Genomic DNA, 21,979 nt, shown 5'->3' with positions numbered 1-21,979 from the left:
CGCATTAGTAATCAAAACAACATCCAAAATTTGCCTCTCCTCAACAAAAACACCTTGAGACATGAAAATGGTATCCAGCAAAACCTTACGCAACCACCCTAAAAGTACCTTAGCTATGATCTTGTACAAATCGGTAACCAAATTGATAGGTCTAAAATATGAGATTTTGCTAGTTTGACTCGTTTTTGGCACCAGAGCAACGAAGGTCACATTAGTGTTTTGATTAATTATCTCATTTTTATGAAACTTTGGGAACACCCTTAAAAGACCGCCCTTAATCATCTCCCAACACTCCTGGTATAGCGCAATGGTAAAGTCATCTGGGCCATAGCAAGAATGAAAATATCAATAATAACGGATATATTGGTACTTTGATTTTACAGATATATTAATTATATCGGAGATATATCGACAGATATTTTAATACAAAATATTGATGACATAAAAATTAATGAAAATTCTAAAAATATTAAGAAAAACTCTAAAACATTATATAAGAAGTAAAAATAGACATTTTAAAGTTATTTAAAAAACTTGATATATATAATTTATCATATTTAATAATAATATCCTCTACATTGATAAAAAAATATAAATTTTATAAGTGTATATTTATTATTAAGTTGCATTACATATTATTTTACAATAATATAATAACATGTCTAATTTTAAAATATTTTAAATATTAAAATTATGATCCAATTTAATTTAAATGCATTCAATGATATCAAATAAATAATAATATATGCATAATTTTTTAAATATTTATATTTTTATATTTAATAAATATATAGATCATTTTTTTTTATAGACAATAAATATATAGATTATATAAAAAAGACCTATTAAGAAAATTACGTTTTTATATAATAAATTAAATCAAATGGAAAAATAAAATAATTAGAATTAATTTATTTAATAATTGAAAAATCAAAAAATTGAAAAAATATCGATAAAATATTCAAAAATATTGGTTGATGGATATATCTTCCCAAATTTTGTATTGGGATCCACAGATATTGGATATATTAGAGATATATCGAGAATATATCCGGATATTTTAAACCTTTGGTCGGGGCCCTTTGCCTTGTTTAAATGCAACACAACATTGTGAATCTCCTCTTCCGAAAAAGGATGATCCAACCAAAGAGCATTCTCTGTTGAAAAGGAAAACCAATCCATGCCTTCTATCCTCCATGAGTCACTTTAAGGCTTTGAGAATAACTTCCCGGAATGAGTTTGATCTCCTCTTAAATGCTTTCAATGCTTTCAATGTTATCTAAAACTATCCCATCTTCTAACACCAAGGACTTAATGAACTTCCTATTCCACCTACCATTGATCACCTTGTGAAAAAATTTAGAATTACAATCCCTTCTTTTATCTATTTGACCCTTGTTTTTTGTCTCCAAAACACCACTTCCTTTAACAATACCTGTTCTAATTACCCTTTCCTTAAGGTCCTTCTTGCAGCAAGTTCAAGAGTCAGAATCCCTTCCTATACCTTCGCATCCAAACCAACAATGTCTGTGAGAATAGTTTTCTTTTTCTCCTTTAAGTCACCAAAAGACACCCTATTCCACTCTTTTAATTTTGACTTGACAAACTATAGCTTTTTTATGAACTTGTGACCTTCCCATCCTTCAAACCGACACTCATTTCACCAACAATTGAAATTTTCCTTGAAATCTGAATAAAGCAACCATGCGTTTTCATATCTAAAAGGTTGGGCCCCAATTAAAAGGATTGGTGTCTAAAACAATCGGACAATGATCTGATGTCAATCTAGGGAGTGCTTCTTGGATACTTTGAGGGAATCCTTGCACCCACTCACTTGAATACAAAAATCTATCCAACCTCTTGCAAACGGGGTTTTTTTGCAAATTTGACCAAGTGAAAGAAGCATTTCTAAGAGGATCAATTAACTCATTTTCTCTTATAAAATCATCAAAATCTCTCATGCTTAGGATTAACCTGGAACCTCCTAACTTTTCTGAAAATCTTCTTATCTTAGAACATTAAAATCCCCACCAACACACCATTTCAGAAAAGTTAAACCAGAAAGATCTTGAAGCTTTGCCCAAAAATCCTTTCTAAGGTGGGAAGTACTAGGACTATAAACCAAAGTGAGCTAGAAAAAACCTTCTTCCTCTGATTCCAACTTGACTGTCACTGAGAAAAACCCTAGGACAACCTCTAAGCACTTAAACTTCAAAGCATCCCAAAAGATTGCTACCATTCCCAAAGCCCCGATAGCTAGGAGAACAGCCCATTCTTTTGTTTCTAACCTTCCATGCAGTACCCACAAACCTCCTATCACATGACTCCCTTTTTATTTCCTGCAACAAAACAACATCCAGATTTTCATGAAACAAAAAATCCTTCACCACCCTTCTTTTCTTTCTGGAACCAAGACCTCTAATATTCCAACTGATGATTTTCATAATTACAAGAAAGCCCAATACGCACCAAAGAAACCAGAATCTTAAGAGGCCTAGGGACAGCAGAAGAGATTTTGTTCCTCCTTCTAGAATAGACCTTTTCCACAGAACAACATATACATGATATCTGATGAGATAGGACTCCATTTGGAGTTCCTAATTATGAAATTTAAGAACTGTCCTCTAATGAGGTACCTTTTGTAGACTTTTTTTTTTATATTTAGACTGCACAAACCAAAATGCATGTTTAAGCACCAGCATAATCTATCTTGGAAAGAATACAGAATCCTATATTAGTCATTGAAACAACTTTTATTCCATTTGTTTAGTATAAAACAGCAAATTTAAGAGTTGAAAAAAAAATTTCTCACACAGATGTGTGCTTAGTTCTACATACATCATTTTTTTTATTGGCAAAAAACCAAAATGTATCTCTGTTATCTGTATATTATATCATATGTTCAGCTATACAGCACTTGAATTGACACAAAATTAGGAAATATTTAGAAAATAGTAATGAAAATTTCCACAAATTTAACATTATCTTCATTTTCAGGAAATAAGAAAAATATATTCAGATTAATACTAGCATGTAGGCGTTACTAAATGACACATAGTTGTACTTACAATGCTTGCAACTCTGTGCAATTTCCCAATTCTGAAGGAATCGTTCCATAAAAGTTGTTGTTTTGAAGAGCCCTACAACAAATGACACATTAGTATACATGCCATCAGTCACAGCAGCACAACATTCAGAAAAAAGGCAAACATGCATCAAAGAAAAAAGAAAGTCATAAAAATACATACAAAAGCTTCAAGAGCTCTAGCTTCCCAATATCAGGTGAAATTGATCCACTCAACTTGTGATGAGGAAGATTCCTGGAAGTTAAGAAATACAACAAATTTAAAACCATAATTTTAAAAATATAAGTTCTTTATGCACATAAATTACAAGATTAAAATTGACCAAAAAGAAAAAATAAAGAAAAATGAGTCAAAAATAGATGTAGACAAGTATAGTTACACTTGGCTATAGAATAGTATTAAACCATCTGTTAATGGTGAGGTAACAACATTATGTACTTGGCTAGGAAAACTTATATTCCAACTCATTATCTTCAGAAAACTTAAAAACCCAAAAAACAAGTAAAGTTCAAGGGAAGGATGAGACACACCTAAACTCTCACCACATTGCACATTCTTTAAAGTCTGGAGCTTTTGAACCTCCTATAATGCAATTTTAACCTAGACTTAGATCATTCAATTCCTTAGCTAGATATAGGTACCACCTCCTAGGGCTTTCAGGTCTTATACTCGTAGTAGCCAAAAAAAAAAAAAACCTGACCCTTTGAATCTTGTTCAGGATAACCTTTTTTTCTAGGACATCTGTCCAAGAAGTAGGCAAGGAGGCAACTTACAGGATTGTGTAAGCATAGGTTGGTGGCCAACAGGACCCCTAAGAAGCAGCATAGACTTTGACCACAATACTAGAAGCAAATAGGTCATTCACAGAGAGTAAGCATAGTGCCAGAATTAAGGAAAGGAGATTGGTCATATCCCTTGGAAGGTGAGAAAGTCTGAAGCAAAGGAGGCAGCAGTAGGAAGCCTCTCTGCAGCATAGGCATCAGCCATTATACTACAAGAAAATGGGTTATTTGCACCAGGGGCAGAAGGGTGTTGGGGGTATGTCAGCTAGCAGGAAGCTTCTTACTAATAGGAGAATGGTTGAGTAAAATTAAGGCCTTGTTTGTTAATTGCTCTCAAAAACAGATTTCTATTTTTGAGAATAGAAAACAAATTTTTTAAGTGGAAGACAAATTTGGATGCCAGAAGAGTGTGAAACAGTTTTTCTGAAATTGTTCCCAAAACTCCTTTAAGTTGTTTTCCCATGTTTTTTGGTATCATTATGATCTAAAAAGAAAAAAGAAAAAAACAACACCAAAAAAAAAAAAAAATAAACACCCTTTGCTTCGGCATACTGTGGGTGAAGCTCAGATCTAGGCTCGCCATCTTCAGGTATATTTATTGGAAAAGCCTTTTTTTTCCTTTCCCACCAAGGAAATGGTTTCTGAGTTAAACATTGTGAGGCAGATCTCCATGAAAATGCATCATCGAATATGGTTGGTTGTCGAGAAGATGCAAGAAAAATTACTCAGGGTGTTGGGATTTGAAAGGATGTTTCGGTTGTTTGTAATTGTTTGGAAATGGAAACAATAGACATGATTAAAAAAAAATGGCTCCTTTTAGGCTGTTTGTAATTATTGAATTGAAAGGTTTTTTCTAAAGCAATCTTGCTCCATTTGGTCAAATTGATTTATTTCACTTCACCTAAAGCAAAATTTTCAATTTCATCTTCACAAAAATCAGTTTGGTCATCCTTGCAATCCAAAAGCCCAAGTTGGCTTGAAATTGCATTGCTTCATGAAATCAAGTTTGAACCTAATTTCACCAACAACCAAATTGACTTCTTGGTACCAAATCAATTTGAAATCAATTTACAAACCTTCATGCAATCTGATTCCATTTGAACTTTCCATATTTCCCAGTTCATCATTCCAGCTTCCAGACAAGATACCCCATCCTTGCACAACTTTAGGGTGAGATTCCATCATCACTAAGTGATGCAGGACAGGAACTAAAATGCAACAAGAGTAGTGGAGTAATTGAAAGAACTCTAGGAATCACTCCTAAAAACCTTTAGACCACACCCAAGTGCTAAAAACCTTTAGACCACACCCAAGTGCTCTTCGTATCACACAAAAAATAATGGTTACTTGAATTTTTTTTTTTTATGGATAAAAAGCAATTTATTAAAACAAGGCATACTAAAAAAGCACCCCAAAGTACATAAGAAGTATACAGAGGATGCGTAAAAGTGCCTCAAAAAAAAAGCAAGATAACAACAAAAGTAGCACCCCCGCAAACAGAGCCCATCCAATCTACAAAATCAACAAGGGAATAAGGTTTGAAAACTAAAAACCCATTAGACCAGGCCAAAGGTTACAAAGAAAATAAAATTCACACCCTTATACCAAATGACCCTCATCTTCAAATACCTTGTTGTTTCTTTCCTTCCAAACTATCCAGAAAAGGCATTAGGGAGTAGCCCGCCACACTTTTTTCCTCTACATACCCACAAAAGAACCATGCCAACCTAACAACTTCTCTCTCACTGATAAAGGAAGCACCCACGACACCCCAAACAGAGAATACAACAAGGGCCAAAGACTCCTTGCCACATCACAATGTAAGAGGATGTGATCAAGAGACTGTTCCTATGAATGACACAAGTAACATTTGTTAGCCAAAGGCCACCCTCTCCTCTAAATTTGATCCAAGGTTAAAACCTTATTCCAAGCAGGGATTAACATATCATGTATCGGAGGGTACCGATACGATAATACCCTTCGAAATATCGACAACCGACATTTCCTCTTATTTTCATATTTATCGCCGATATTTCGAGATATTGCCAATTTTTCGGCGATTTTAATGCCACATCACCGATATTTTGACTTTCAAAATTTTGAATTCCAAATCCTGACTCATATTTCGAGCCCTTAGAAGAGCAGCCTAGCCCACTCCACTCCTTCGCTATTGCACTGCCTTTGCTTTAAATACCGGTTTTAGATTTTGTTCCTGACTGATGTGGGACTACATCTCAAGATGCAATGAAAAATAATTGGGTGTTGGTGTAGAGGCGTGGGATTGAACCGATGATCTTAGGTTCAAAATAAGCCCACTTTGCCACCAGGCTGACACTACTGCTTATAAAATATTTAATACGCATTATATATATTTAAGTTATAAACAAACATTATCTATAATATTCATAAAATAAATATCATTTATGTATTTATATTATAAATATTATCTATATATATGAATATATTATATATACATAAATTAATATATATTTTATATATATATTAATATTTAATTAAAATATCGATTATAGTAAGTAAATTAATTTTAATTGTTACGTATTTTTTATAATGATTAAATATAAAATTAATGAAATTATCAATATTTTAAAATTAAAAATACTTATACATGTATCATCACTTCCTTTTTTTTATGTTTTTTAATATATCCAAATTAGATAAAAAAAAATTATACATATATCATCATTTATTTTATATCATTTAATACAATTGAATTAAATGGATTATAATTTTAATATTAAATATATTATTATCAAATATCACAATATTATTGTTGAATAATATTTAATAATAATGTATACTTATAAAATTCATATTTTTTATTGACACATACGATATTATTATCAAATATGATAAATTATATCATATACATATTTCATTTTTTTTATAAAATGACTTTCAAATGTCTATTATTGCTCATTATATCATTTTTGGGGTTTTTCTCAACATTTTTAAGAGTTGTAATCAATTTTAGGCCCACCGATATTTTATGTTAAAACATTCATCAATATATCTCTGATATATTTGATATATCCATAAAATCGAAATACTAATATATCCGTGATTACCGATATTTTCATCCTTGGTTTCAAGTAGCCTCACAAGCAAAGAAGCCCACCCTCGGCAACACCCATGAGTTCCAAATTACACTTGCAGGAAAATCCCCTAGTCTTTCTGGCTCCAAAGCCTTATAGAGAGATTTGATAGTAAATTTACCATCCTTTGACTTTGTCCATCCCACCTAATCTTCCACATCCCTACACACCCTTCTTCCTTGCAAACTCTGGAAAAAACGCCCCATATCAACCTCCTAATCATCGAGCCACCTAGAGAAACGGGGATCCTAAACCCCCCCTCCAAAATGGTTCCAAACATCCTCCAACCAAGCCTCCTTAAACAAGGATATAGCAAATAAGGAGGGAAAAAAGATGCATAAAGGAGCATCGTCACACCACATGTCATTCCAAAATCTAACCCTCCTCCCATTCCCCACAGTAGAAGCCATGTTGCTGCCCATCACATCCCATTCTCCCTTGATGGCTTTCCACAAGCCTACCTCAAACCTTTCTCTCACTTCACTTGAACTCCACCCACCCTCTTCTTCTTGATACTTCCCACAAGGCTATCCTAAACCTCTTCTTCCCCAAACCTTGCTGGAAATTCTATTATTCATTCATTGATTATTTTCAAAAAACAAATCAACTACTATATAGAACTTTTCTAGGGACTTGTAACTCCTTGGAACTAGTCACATAGTATTAATGCAACTTGAAAATTACAAAAGCTTGGACAAACTACTAAACCATATTAAAGACTCTTGGAAAATGACAATATTAATAACTAAAAATAGTAACTTATGACCATTGACTAGACCCATAATTTGATTTCTGAAAAGTACTTTTTAGGCTGAACCCATATTGAATTATATAAGATCCCAACTAAGCCCATTATCGTCCAAAGAGTGTCAAATTAAAGTCTGGTCCTTGAAGCCCACTCCTTTGTGCCTTTAGTAAACTTTTATAGGTGGCTACCACTTGTCTCCATCAACTCCCCCTGACTTAAGAAAACTCAACCTTGACGAGTTAAAGGCATGAAACCTCTCATAAAGGCATCGATTCAAGTGTTGGAATTCTCTATTTGTGATCCATGTGTAATTTGAAAGTGCCCTCCCTCTCTATTTTACAAGATACTTTTGATAACCCCCTCCTCTAGTTGAAGCAATTTGGTGATCAATAATATCTTCAACTTCATCCTTTAATTGAGGAGTTGGTGGTAAGTGAGCATTTGGGCCACCATCAATTGTAAAATCTTTAGGATTAGAACATATGCTGAGATCCTCAATGTTGAAGATCTTACTAATGCCTTTACTTTCTAGCAAATCAAGAACATATGGACCGAAGCTAATTTTCTTCAGCAATTTATATGGACCAACATTCTTTGAGTAAAGTTTCTTATATTTATCCATATGATGTTGTTCAAGCTTTATCCTTACCATAACCATATCTACTACACTAAAATCAACAAACCTAAACTTCACAAAAAAAAAAAATCTCATTACCTCATTCTTAACAAAGTCACAACAAAACTACCAAAATGTCAGGGAAAAGTCATTTGGATTGAGTTTTATCCCCACTCAGGGGTGGAAAGAGCTAAGAGAACCTCTTGCTCAAAGAAGGATCCTCAAGGGATCTCGAATCTTCACTACCTAAAGAAGAGAAAGACAACCCACTAATGCTCAATCTCAAATCCCCTAACTCGATCAAAATACTATGAAAAGCACTAAGCACTCCTTCCTTTATCTTTGCTTCATCAGAAAGTCTTCTCCCCTTCACTTTAGTTGAGCCCAAAAAATACCTTCTTCTCCAACCATGTGCCATTTTGTGAGAGAACTTGTGTTTGGAAGATATGTGGTGAGGGGATTAAACCTTTGTGTTTACAATTTTCAAGACTTTTCAAAGTCATCACGGTTAGAAACCTCTCTATTTCAGCTATATTGGTAACATCACCTCCTTTTTTTGGAATCTTATTTTCCATCGTAACCTAATTGATTTGGAGATCGAGGATCTCAAAAGACTAATGACTTCTCTTACCCACGTACAATTATCTCCATATGTTCCAAATGCGAAAGCTTGGGTACTTTCTTCTTCAAGTGTATTCTCTGTAAAATCGTTTTTCTAACCTTGTATAATTTTATTTTATTTTTTTGATAGGAAACAACAAAGAAATATATTGATAGAAATAAGAAGTACAAAAGAAGGATGAGGAATCCTCCCACAAAAGAAAACTAAACAACAAGAATACAAAAACAATAAGCTAATTGGTAATTGCAAAAAGCAAACTCTCTTTGCTAGACCACCCCATTGGAGCTACACACTGCTAGCCAATCTAGTTGCATCACATTAAGGGGAATGCCCTTAAAAACCATGGAGCAAAAAGCCTAAAAAGAAGCAAGGAAGTGAATGGTATCCCATAGATTCTCTGAATTCCTAGCTTTATCCTCAAATATCCTAGCATTTCTTTCCCGCCACACAACCCAAATTAAAGCAATACACGCAGTTTGCCACAAAACTATGTCTCTCTTGGATTTTCCAAAACCCTTATAATTGATGGTCATCACAAAACTCTTTGATATTTTTGTACAATTTATCAAATTCAGTTTCTTTCCATCCAACCAAATTTTTGTGGAAATGAAGAGTTCCATCTAAGATCAAGGCCTTTGCTTGGTTAGTGGCACATAAGAAAGTAAATAGCAATGACATGCTATAATTGAAAAGACTTTCAAAGCCCTTAGTCCTAATTGGTGCATTCTATGTAAGGGGAGTGGAAAGACAATTGATCGTCTCTTCTAACATTATCCAATCACTTTGGAATTATGGCACAAGCTATTCACACAAGTCAGGATGGTGCAGGTTTAGCCAAGGAGTTTTTGTGATATGATGATTATTTCTTTTGTGTTTTGGGAACCCCACTAAAGGCAAGACTCTTTGAAAGATCGTTTGTCTCACTTTGATTTGAATTGTATGGAGAGAGAGGAATACTAGGATTTTTTACGATAATTGGGAGATGTCTAAGATGATATGGGACTTGCTATATTTCTTTGTTTCTTTTTAGGCCTCTTGTACCAATGTTTTTAAAGTCATTCCCTTGAATGACATTCAGCTAAGTTAGCTTTTGATACGTACACCTTAGGGTTGGACCTACATCGTGAGGAGCCTAAATGAGCTTGAGGAGATGTAATATTTGTATAGTCTTTTCTATTCTTTTTGTACAAATCTCCTTGTAAAGCAAAGGTTTTCTGGTGTTTTGATCAGGTTTGCATTTTATGGGGAGGATTCCTCATCCTTTTCATGACCTCTTTACAATAATTAATACATCTTTTGTTTCTGATAAGAAAAAAATAGGATAAAAAAGAAGCACTTTCTTCTTGACCTTAGTTTCTTAGTCCTTTAGTTGACTTCTCTTATATATAATTGTTAAACTATCAATTTTTCTAAAAGTTTAAGCTTATAAGATTTGGGCTCTATCATACCATCTAAACTTTTAGGAAAGTTGGTAGTTCAACATGGTATCAAAGTCTAGTTTTGTGGGAAGTCTTGTGTTCGAGCTAACCACCATACATTTATTTCCCAATTTAGTACCTCCACGTGTAAGCCCAGAAAAAAGAGGTTACACGACAAGGAGGGTATTAGAGGGTATGATATACATTGTGAGCCTAAATTCTATAAGCTTAATCTTTTAAAAAAATTGGTAGTTGAACAATAATGCTACCAAGTGTCTAACCAAAAAAAAAAAGTTTTTTATCTGATCAAAAGAAAAAAAAAAAAAAAAAAGTTTCTTAAACATGAAAAAGTAATAATGATCAGAAGCATATGATAGTAGCAAATGTACAACAATTTTTTTCTTTTTCAATAAGAAACTAAGAAATTAGAAAAAATAAAAAGAAAAGAATAGTACAAGGATGAGCAAGGATCCTTATAAATAAACAAAAGCATCTAATAAAGAAAACAGAAGTATGCAACATGGACATTAAAAGGGTAAAATGACCTCTGAAGTCCTCAAGCATCAAAACTCCTCTCTCACTACTAAGAAACATGCTATATGTTACTAAAGCTCCTAACCTAAGAAGAGGAGAGTAAACCAGCAATACATCAAAAAACTCTTAACAAATAGCCCATCTCATTCAATAATGAGGTAATCCATATGATTATGTTCATATGCCATGTAATAATAATGGTAAGAATCTCTTTTCAGCACAAAAACCATAGGCTAACAATAGAAGCAATTATGAAAGTAAGGAATTACTAGGCTCCTGCCACAAGCATTCCAAAACAAATCTTGAGGTTGCTTAAAAAACTCACAAGTATATTACTCTCTTGGTTTCTAAATCACATGTCACTCCTTTCCAACCACATGGGTCAGGATCCTCTGGTCTCCATTGACGAAGGACGCCATCTGAACTAACAATTGAATTCCTAAAGCTTAAAAGCGCCTCACCTGCATGCCATTAAGCAAAATTTTACATATCATCATTTCTTAAAATAGCACACACACAAACACACAATATCCAAATAATAGTCATGTCAAATCCTCTTGCTTGATTTCCATCAGGCTAAGCAAGCAATGCCATCTGGAGCTACTTATTTTTAAACAACAAGAAAATGAAGAATGGTTCAAAATAGAAGGAAACCATAAGACAAGTAGACGTATATCATAAGGTTGAGCACCAAAATATAAGATCTTTTAAGAAAGATTAGTTGAAAGATGACTTCTAACCAAGTTTGAAAAAATCAAATCCTTGCAATGGAAACTTTGGATTAGTAGAATAGTGACTTCCAACCAAACTTGACATAAGGTTTCAAACTTGGAAGAACCAGGCCTCATCTTGAAATATCAGGATAAGACATGGGTTCATAATCTTTTTCAATACTTCAATCTATTAATGACCAGGAAAACAAAAATGAGAAATTAAGACAAACAAAAGATGCCACCATACCATCAGGACTTAGAGCTTTGCTTTGATTCATTAGAATGTACAGCAGTAGAAGGTAAAAGGGCAACGGCACCAGACATCTGATCAGAAAGGTGCTCATTATGGTGCAGGCCAAGCACAATAGCACTATTATGAATCATCAGATACACCAAATTCGAGAATGCTCCCTTGAATATATGTTATATGGGTGACCATGTCATGCAGCAACCAAAAAAGAAAGAAACTTCCTTGCCTGGAACTGGAGAAAAAAAATAAATAAATAAATAAAACATGGTCAAAATAATAGTATCAACAATAACAACCATGATTCAAGGAACTTGACATGCAATATTATCAACCTCATGTGTATTCATGGTTTTTGATCAGTTTTAATCATCTGTCATCCAGTACAATTTGCTATGATCATAGATAGATGCATATTACAGTATACATGGCCTTCAGCTTACAAGGGAAACATCTTGTAACATCAGATTCAAAGAACGATTGGAACTCTGAGATCCAGTTTTTTTTTTTTTTTTTTTGATAGGTAAATAAGAGATTGTATTAGAAAAGCTTAGAAGCGGCGAAAAGAGTACACACGAAGTATACAAGCAACGCCCAAGAAGCTAGGCAAAAAGAAAGAAGAAAACCTTTCTCCTATTTAGACAAAAGCTACTCTATAAAATCAATCATGGACAAAGAATGATCCTCTAAATACACCCTACCCCAATTCACAAAAGTGTACAAAAAAGAAAGTTTTAAAGCTTGGTCGGATCGTTCAGAGTCATTGAACACTCTTTCATTTCTTTCCTTCTATAAGGTCCACATTAAACAAAGGGGGCCAGCCCTCCAAGCCTTTTCCTTTCTCTTACTCACAAAAGCACCATGCCAACCAATCAAATTCCTTTTGATTGAAGAGTGCAGGACCCACTGCACATCAAAAAGAGAAAAAAGCAAGCTCCATAGCATTGTAGCCTTCTTACAAAATAGGATCAAGTAGTCACTAGTTTCCTCTTCAAACAAGGAACTCTAAGATCCAGTTCTTATGCTAAGAACACTCTATTACCCAAAAATTTCTAGATTCGCTCCTAGGTCTTCTGATTCAATGACAAATCTAGTTATTCCAATTTAAAGAAAAAATTGAAATTTTTTACATCTTCAATGGCTATACAGAAATGGTAAAGGGGCAAAAAAAATATATACAGAGATGGTAAAGGAAGGAGGTTATGTCCACATAGGAACTAAGGACTTGTTTGGTAGTGGAAGTGAGAACTGCTTCTATCTTTGGAAAACAAAGGAAATGAAAATGACATTAAAAAAAAAAAACATGTTTCTTAACACATTTTCAAAACTGTTAACATTTCCTGAAAAAAGAGTGAAGAAATGCCAAAATGTTGTTTTATATTTTTAAAATAGGAGCCCTTTAATAATTAAAATCATCTATAGACTAACATTTTTTTTGTTTGCATTTTCAAAAATGAAATTATTTCTAAAAATTATAAAAATAAAAAATAAAATATTTATTTTCACAATCAAACAGGCCTTTTATACAACACTGCCACCACTTCATACCCAACAGCACATCTAGGAGAGGGCATTGAAAAAAGAGTGAAATGTGCATGCATGAATGATAAATCTGGAAACTGTTACTGCTAACACTCACACTGAGGGCATTGAGGGCGTAAAGTGAAAGCAGATAAGAAAAGGACAGCTGTGGAAGTTAAATATTGTCTACTCCTTTGATAGATAAGATAATGTCAGTGCATCAACTGAATTGGAAGCTCTATGGTTTTGTTTATTTTTTATTTCAAAGAACCATGCTTCTTCAGAGCAACCTTTCCCTCAAACCAAAACTACACTCTCGAATCTTCTTAGGGTCTGTTTGGAATGAAAGTTCAAGGGGAAAAAAACTCATGATTAGATCAAATCCAATAGATTTCAAAACTCAACATCAATTAAACTACCCCACTAGTTTACTAAGAAAGTTATGCATGTATAAGCTATTCTTACAAGACATAACTTCCAGACACAGCCTAAGAAAACCCACAGCTTCTCAATACAAAGCTCAGTCAACTAAAACAAAGCAAGTGATAAAAGTAGTTTTCCATAAAAGTCCAATGATCAACCACCAAAATGCTCAACCAATTAAAACAGAGTGAATTGTTCAATTATTTGCATTTCTAAAGAAAATAACATAAAATAAAAGGTTAGAACCTTGAGCCACCATAGAGCTCAACAAACCCTAAATTCGACATTCAAGGTATTAAAGAAAGCAGGGGAAAAAACAAGCATAGTGATCCCCAAATGGAAAAAAAAAAAATTGAAAGAAGAAAGCATCCAGTATAACTTCACAATTAAAACATTAACTAAAAAGCCCAGTATTAGATAACAAATTCAAGCCACATAATGCCCAAAGCATGCCTATGCAGAAGCCTTTCCCTTCTAGAAGTAATTTCCCATCAAAAGCTCAACCAAACGAAATGAAGCTAAAAATAATTTTTCCCTCAAAAATCCAACTCCTTGTATTTCTACACCAAAAAAGAATAGAAAGAAGGGAAAAAAAAATATTATGCAAAATAATTCCCAAATATTCCTTCGCAGGGTCATTCCTGCTGGAAGTAGGTACACAATCAAGCCTCAATAGACTAAAAATGCAAAATAATAATAATAATAAACAATTAACTCTGACAGTCAATTTATTTATATTTTCATACCAAATATAAAAAATAAAAACAGAACTTGGGCAATGTAAAGCTCCACAACACTAAATTCAACCAAAAAAAACTAAAAACAAAAAAGGCAATCTGATTCCCAAATTTCAAAAAAAAAAAATTAAAATCTCTGAAAAGCCCAACCAACTAAAAGAACAAAAACAAACAAATTTTAACAAAACTGTAGAGCTCCAGAAACACTAGGGGTCTGTTTGGAAATGTTTTCAAAAACGGTTTCCAAAAAACCAGTTTTTAATGACAATTTTTAAAAACATTTCTCAATTGTTTTAGAAACTAAATTCTGTTTAGGAATTCAAATATCAAAAACAGTTTTCTTGGCTTATTTTCCATGAAGATACTGTACGCTTATATTCCCTCTTTTCAATTATTACTCAAAACAACCAAAAAACATCTCAAATTTGTTCTCAAAATAACTATTTTCAGCATAAATTTTGAAAATTTTTGATCAAAAGTTTGCTAAATGTATTTTCTAAGTTAGAAAATCGGTTTCTGTTATAAAGAAGAAAGAGGTTTTCAAGAAGAGTTAGCAACAAGAAGAAAAAAACAAGCAATGTGATCCCCAAACAAGATAAATGAAAATCCTGATATAGTAATGATGGTGATTAATAGAGCTAAAATTACTTTGGGATTTTGAAAAAACCTAGCAGAGGTAGCTTCATGATCGGACCTCAATCAAGTAAAACAAACCAAAATAAACAATTCGCACTCATAGGCGCAATTCTTTACATGTCTCGACCAAATAATAATTAGAGCTTCAATGCACTAGCAGAAATACTAAAATTCAACTCTCAAAACAAATACAGAAAATGTGATTCCCAACCAAAAGAAAAACAGATCCTCATAACATAATTCTGACTATTTATTGCGCTAAAATCACACCCAAAAAAAAAAAGGTAAGATTTTAAAGAATCCCAAACATTCTTATGCAGAAGCGATCCATACTAGAAGTTGCTTCCCTATCAAATCCTTTAAAATAATAGTAATTAGCCTTCAGAAGTTCAATTAATTACATTTCTACACCAAATTTAAAAAAAAAAAAAAAGCAGTCACTGTACATCCCCATAAAGATGAAATTCAACATTCAGAAACATTAAAAATATTTTAAAAAATAAAAAATAAAACAACAACAACAATAATGTCATTACCAAACAAAAGAGAATAAAAATACTGATAATTGGAAGTTTAGTGATTTATTAAATTAAAATTGCTCTAGAATTCTAAAACCCTACTAGAAGTAGCTTCCAAATCAAACCTCAACCGACCACCAAAAAAAAAACCCATAAAATGATGATGATTATCCCCCAAAGATCCAATTATTTACATTTTCACACCAAATAAAATAAATAAAAATAACAATAATAGAAAATAAAATAAAAATAAAATAAAATAACCCGAACTTCAGCCACTGAACAGCTAAAGAATCACTAAAATTCAGCATTCAGAAAAAATAAATATAAATAAAAACAAAAAATAAATAATGTGCTCCCCAGAAAGAAGAAGAAAAAAAATCCTTCATACTGCAATTATGATGATTTATTGAACTTAAATTACTCCAAAATTATCAAAATCCTACTGCAAGAAGCCTCCCAATCAAAGCCTAAATTCACCAAAAAAGTAATTGAATAAATAAATAAACAGCCCCCAATAATCCAACTATTTACCTTTCTACACCAAACAAAAATTCAAAAATAAATAATAAAACATAGAACTTCAGCATAGTTCCAGAATCACTGAAATTCAACATTGAAAAGGCCAATGTGAACCCCAAACAGAAAACCTCAATAAAAAAGGGAAAAAAGGTACAAATTTAGAAGTAAAATTACTCCAAAATTTGTGAAACAAAAGACGAAAAGAAGAAATGCACCAACCTGGACTGGATCTATGACGCAGCTGGAGAGAAATGGAACGGAAAAGGAAGAGAGATGTGGTCGTAAAATTCCCAAATTTGTTTATTTATTTTTATTTATTTTTTCGATTTGGGTTTTGGGTTAGATTTGATTTTAAGGACTGAGGAGAGAGAGAGAGAGAGTGGTGAGTGGAATAGATGCTCGAATTAAAGAGCCATCAGCTGAGGCAATGGGAATGCTGGCATTCGCACGTGGGACCGCGACCCTCCACACGTGCGGACCGACGCCCTTACCATTATATTTATTTTAAAATAAAATTAATCAGTCAAAATTTTTGAATAAAACATGTATTTAAGATTTATTATATTTTTATTCTTAAAAAATAAATTTCCACAATCTTCATTATGTATGTATTTTTTCAGGAATGACAAAATCCTTCTCTCATGCCCATTCCATGTGGGCCCCATGCCACTGATTATTAAATAAAAGTTTTTTATTTGACTTTTTGGACACAAATCATTAAAAAGACCATAATACCCTCCAGCTGGACATCTCCTCAATATTGAAATTGTCTATCTCATCATATAAGATAAGGACAAATCCGTCTTAGTAATCTCAACGGCACCTATGGGTATTAAAATCAAATAGATGAATACCAATCAAACTGGTGGACCCCACCAGAATTCCCTGCGTCGGTTTCATTTTACTTACACCAAGAATGGGTGTGGCAAGGATGATCGAGGGACGTGAGTTGGTGTCTCGTGGGACCAATGGGTTTTAGACGGTGATGGAGGAGGTAGGTATACTGTTGTTACGTTGTGCATGACAGCACTTGAGAACGGAGACCGGGTTGATATTTTTGGGTGCCACTGACTGGTCTCCATTCATTGCCAGCTCACGCGCATGTACTTTATTCCTTTTTATTTTTATTTTTTGTTGTTTTCTTCTAATAATTTAATTGGAGACATTCCTCTACAAGCCTACTCACCTCATTATGGTAGACCCTACTAAAAAGAGTGATGTTAAAATTCTTATTCCCGTCCTGGAGTCCTATATTTTTGAAGACTCGGAGCTACAATCTATTAAAGAAAAATAATAATTTTATATTTTTCCCCGATATTAAAATAAGTTATTATAAAAAAAATTTAGATAATTAATACTCTAATTAAAAATAAAATTATCAATGTTCAACACTTTAAGCTAAATAAACATTATTAATCAGTCGTGTTTAGTAAATTAATTTAATAATTTAAAGTGATTAAATAACTTAATTTAAGTTATTCAGTATATTTGTTAAAACAATTTAATAGAATGATTTAAATGAAAAACAACTGAAAATAATAATTAAAAATAATTAACTTATTCTTAAATCACATCTTCATTTTATCTTTTTACCTCTAGTTGCCTTCATAATTTTTTTTACTACTCCACGATCTCCATCGTTAATAGATTTTTTTGCCCTAGTTATAATTTATGATAATAAATATATTAATTTGATGATTTAAAATAAATTTTAAGTTAATTTATAAAATAACCTTAAAAATTAAAGTAAGAACAAGTTTTAAGTCAATAACTTTAATATAATTTTAACTTAAATTAAATTTAAATCATTAAATAATAAATATTAAATTTTACTAAACACTAGCTTAGAGTAAGACTTGTTTTATATCATTAACATATTGTTTAAGAAAAGTTGACCCATTTTTTAAAGGCACATGTAAACATGTTGTTCTAAAGTTGTTATCATTTTCCTACGAACAAGTGCAAATTGTCAATAGTTATCTTCAATGGCTCACAACAGTATGATTACGTTCGTAAAAAATGCTAATTAAATTATCTAAATTGTTGAAAGAAAAGAATAAAACAATAAAATAAAAAATGTTCTTTTTTCCTGCTCCAATAGAGGAAGATACTTTTATAAGGAGACTTGAGAATTGTATAATTTGTGGTAAATAGTGTTGAATAGTACTTAAATAATATTCAAATAGCAAAAGTTGTCTTTTAAACCGGCAACTTTGATCTCAAAAGAAAACGTGCGGATATGTGGCCTTCTTACCTGTAACATCCCTACAAAGATCTAATGTTTTCATCTGAAGATGGGAAGAAAGAGGCCAATAGTCTTCTGCAATTATTTTTGGATTCAATCTCACTTCACGTCCACGAATTTCAACCAAATTCAAGCCCGTCAATTTCTCCTATAAATAGATACTTCAAGATCAATTCAAGACAAAGGCACAAGAGCGAGCAACCAAGTAGTCAGAGAGTGTTCTCCAAAATTCTCTTCTTAACTTTTGTATTATCTCCTTTCAAAAATCTCTTCTTTTGTATTCATCTACTGTGAAGGGTTTGGTGAGCCTAGATAGCGGTGTTTAAGGATAGAAGGAGAGTGTAAGTCCCCTGTTGATCCGCTTATGGTGATCCTGTTCATGAAATTATTTGAATTGATTAAGAATACAATTATGATTATTTTATGTGACAATGAGTAATATTATAAAAAGATTAAGTAGATTTAATTATTTGAGATTTCTTAGGTCCTATGATAATTCTACATCTTCATCTGATAATTCTGCACACACATCACTTACTCGAAACATTGTTAATAGTCAATAAATAAATATAGTACAAATAGAAAATTAATTACATAATTGGTCAATTCCACACATAAAAATTAATTCAATATATCAACAAGAAAATTTTGAATTTAGTCAAAATTGTTCAATTAAAACTGAAGAAAAAACTATTTCTCTTAATCAAAATTTAAAAAGTCTTCAATTATTAAGTCAAAACACTATTAATCATTATAGAAAGAAAATTAATTATATTCATATAAGATTAGTTCAAGTTACAATAAAACCATTGTTTCGCTTAGGTTTAGATATTTCTATGTTTGTTTGCCTAAGAGACACTAGGTCAACAAAATTTATTGATTATGTCCTTAGCATGATTGATTCGAAGCTTGCAAATGGTCATGTTTATTTTAACTGTTTCCCCAACTTCTCCATGAACATAAATGATTCAAGCATTATCTCAAGTTTAACTTTAAACATTAAAAACAAAAATATGAATTTTGTAGAAGAAATTCAAACTATAGCAATAATTTATAGGATATATTATAAAGTCATAATTACTCAATTAAATCTTAAAGTTGTGTGTCAATCTATTAAAGATGAAACATTATTATTACAATATAATCCTAACAATACTCAAGCCTTTGTTCCTAAAAAACTAAAATGGAATGAAATTACTCAAGGAGGTCAATGGGAATTAAAAGATTTAACAAATCTAAAACCAATTAAACTTTTAACAATTCCTTCAAAAATTATATAACATACAGATGGTGATGTTCAAATAGAATTTAGTCTAACTTCAAAATATTTATTTACTCAAGATTTTATTTATGCGAGACCTTCTACTTCAAATACAAATTTAAATAGTGTTGATTTTACTCCAAAAATTTATTTTCTTGTCTATTAACAACAAGAATCTCCTCCTGTGTCACATACTCATTATGACATGTATCTTAATCAAGTTAATATTATTCATAAGAAAAATTATAAAAAGACTTATTTTACTCATAATGTAGAATGAATAAAATTAGATTATTTTTCCCCTTACAATAGTCCTAAAAGAGCTTATTTTCAAACACTTCCTTCTCAAGCTAGAAATGCATTAAGAAAATAATATGAAAATTACATAAATCAAAAGAAAATGGTCATTCCTTTTTTTCCATTGATTTTTCAAACTTAGAAAACAAAGAAAACAAGTATAACTTTAAAATGTGAAAAAGAACATCAATTAGCAATAAAACACGCCTAAATTGTCCAAAAAAGAATTTCAACAATAACTTCATAATTCAGTTCTCAACCACCCCTAAATAATCATCTATTAATTTTGATAATAATTCAATTTATGCTTCACCTTTCAAAATTCCAAGAACCGAAGATAAACAAAGTATCATAATTTACAAAAATGTTAGATAAGTTCAACAACAATTAAATTATATAAATCATTATCTCCAACATTTAAATCAATAAGCAACAAAAATTTCTTAATTTTTGTTTTATTTTGTCCCGGGAGAGAAGATAAGAGAAACATCAAAATCAACTTTTTCTTAATCAAAATCAACTTTTTCTTCAACTTTATCATCATCATCATATTATGCTAAGTCTTTAGATCAATCTTTTATTATTCCTATGAACGCTACAAAATCAAATATACAACTTGTTACACCAACAAAAATAATGTTAAAAGAAATAAAATTTAGATCAGATAAACTTGGTATTATTGGTATTACTTAAAATAAGAATCAAATTCAAACTGTAACAAAAAAATACCTCCGAAGGTAACTTACTCAAAGAATTAATCTATCTTCTTCGTTGATTTTGAATCTAGCTTGCTTGCCATTCCCGTTGAGATTATTATTCATTAATAGAACAATTATTTTCCTTATTTTATATATTTATGTCAATTTTTCACATATAAGCATGTGTTCTACTTTTCCAACAATATAACGAGACTATAATTTTCTACAAGTTCAAGAAGAGCATTAGTAGGACCACTTATAGACATTATCACAAAGTATGTAGTACCACCAAATTTCTATAACTTGTATACAATCAATGTTCAAAAAATTTGTCACATGATTGTGTGAACGAGAAAATTTCTCTAGGTGTGTCAAGATTGCATAAATCATATTTATAGATACAATCAACTCGTTTATGAAAAAGATACGATGACTTACGACTCTATTGCATATATAACATTGAAAAATAATGTGAAATATTAACCTAATCAAGGGGGAATAACAAAAAAATAAACAGAAATCTAACTAGTTAGAACTAACATATTCCTAATTATGTTTTTAGAAAAGTACATCAAATCATAGAACAAATTTTTAGGAAATTCTTTAATCATATTTATTATTTCATTTTCAATTCCACAATAAATTATATTGTACAATCTATTATTGTAAGTAATAATGTTTCCCATTTTTTTTTTACTAGATTAAAAAATGCAAATTTTATATATTATTTTAATATTTATTTTATCTAGCAAAATAATATTTTAGAAACAATTTTACCCTTTTCAACTCAAATTATAATATTATAGTAAATTTCCTTAGGAATAACAAACTCAAATTATGATATAATAATAAATTTTCTTAAAAATCTTCCTTTAGAGATATATTCAATCTTATTTAAAAATGAATATGTCAATGATTATGATTTTAGGCTATTCCTTATTAATTGTGGTTTTATATTTATAATGATAAAGAATATTTTAAAAATAATATTAAAATCATATTACCATTAAAATGGGGTATATTAAAAATAATTTTGAAACCATAATTACTAACTGTGGTTCTAGGGAAAATTGTAAAATCAGTCTGTGACTGTGATTTTAAAGATATTTTCTTAAAATTTTTAAAACTACGGTTATCACGGTGATTTTCTACGCTAAAAAAAAATAAAATTTATATGGATGCTTACCTGTATATAAAAGATTACTTTGAAAAATATTTTGAGATGAATAATGTTCTTACCAT

At 31.4% G+C, this 21,979-nt stretch overlaps 1 protein-coding gene across 1 annotated transcript in view; it reads right to left on the bottom strand.

Moving 5' to 3' along the window:
- The window catches only part of LOC100264793 (LRR receptor-like serine/threonine-protein kinase FEI 1), a 50,891-nt gene extending 34,254 nt beyond the window's left edge, over window positions 1-16,637 (bottom strand). The window contains exons 1-5 of the mRNA XM_002266666.5: window positions 16,456-16,637; window positions 11,880-12,114; window positions 11,245-11,380; window positions 3,249-3,320; window positions 3,069-3,140 (exon numbers count right to left, since the gene is read on the bottom strand). Of these exons, the coding sequence (XP_002266702.2) occupies window positions 3,069-3,140; window positions 3,249-3,320; window positions 11,245-11,380; window positions 11,880-11,976 (377 nt within the window). The 5' untranslated portion in view covers window positions 11,977-12,114; window positions 16,456-16,637. The remainder of the gene's footprint in view (window positions 1-3,068; window positions 3,141-3,248; window positions 3,321-11,244; window positions 11,381-11,879; window positions 12,115-16,455) is intronic.
- Between the last annotated feature and the right edge of the window lie 5,342 nt (window positions 16,638-21,979).

The sequence above is a fragment of the Vitis vinifera genome, chromosome 2 (assembly GCF_030704535.1).
Source record: "Vitis vinifera cultivar Pinot Noir 40024 chromosome 2, ASM3070453v1".
NCBI lineage: Eukaryota > Viridiplantae > Streptophyta > Magnoliopsida > Vitales > Vitaceae > Vitis > Vitis vinifera.
The sequence above is the reverse complement of the archived record's forward strand: the minus strand, read 5'-3'. Positions and strand labels throughout refer to the sequence as shown.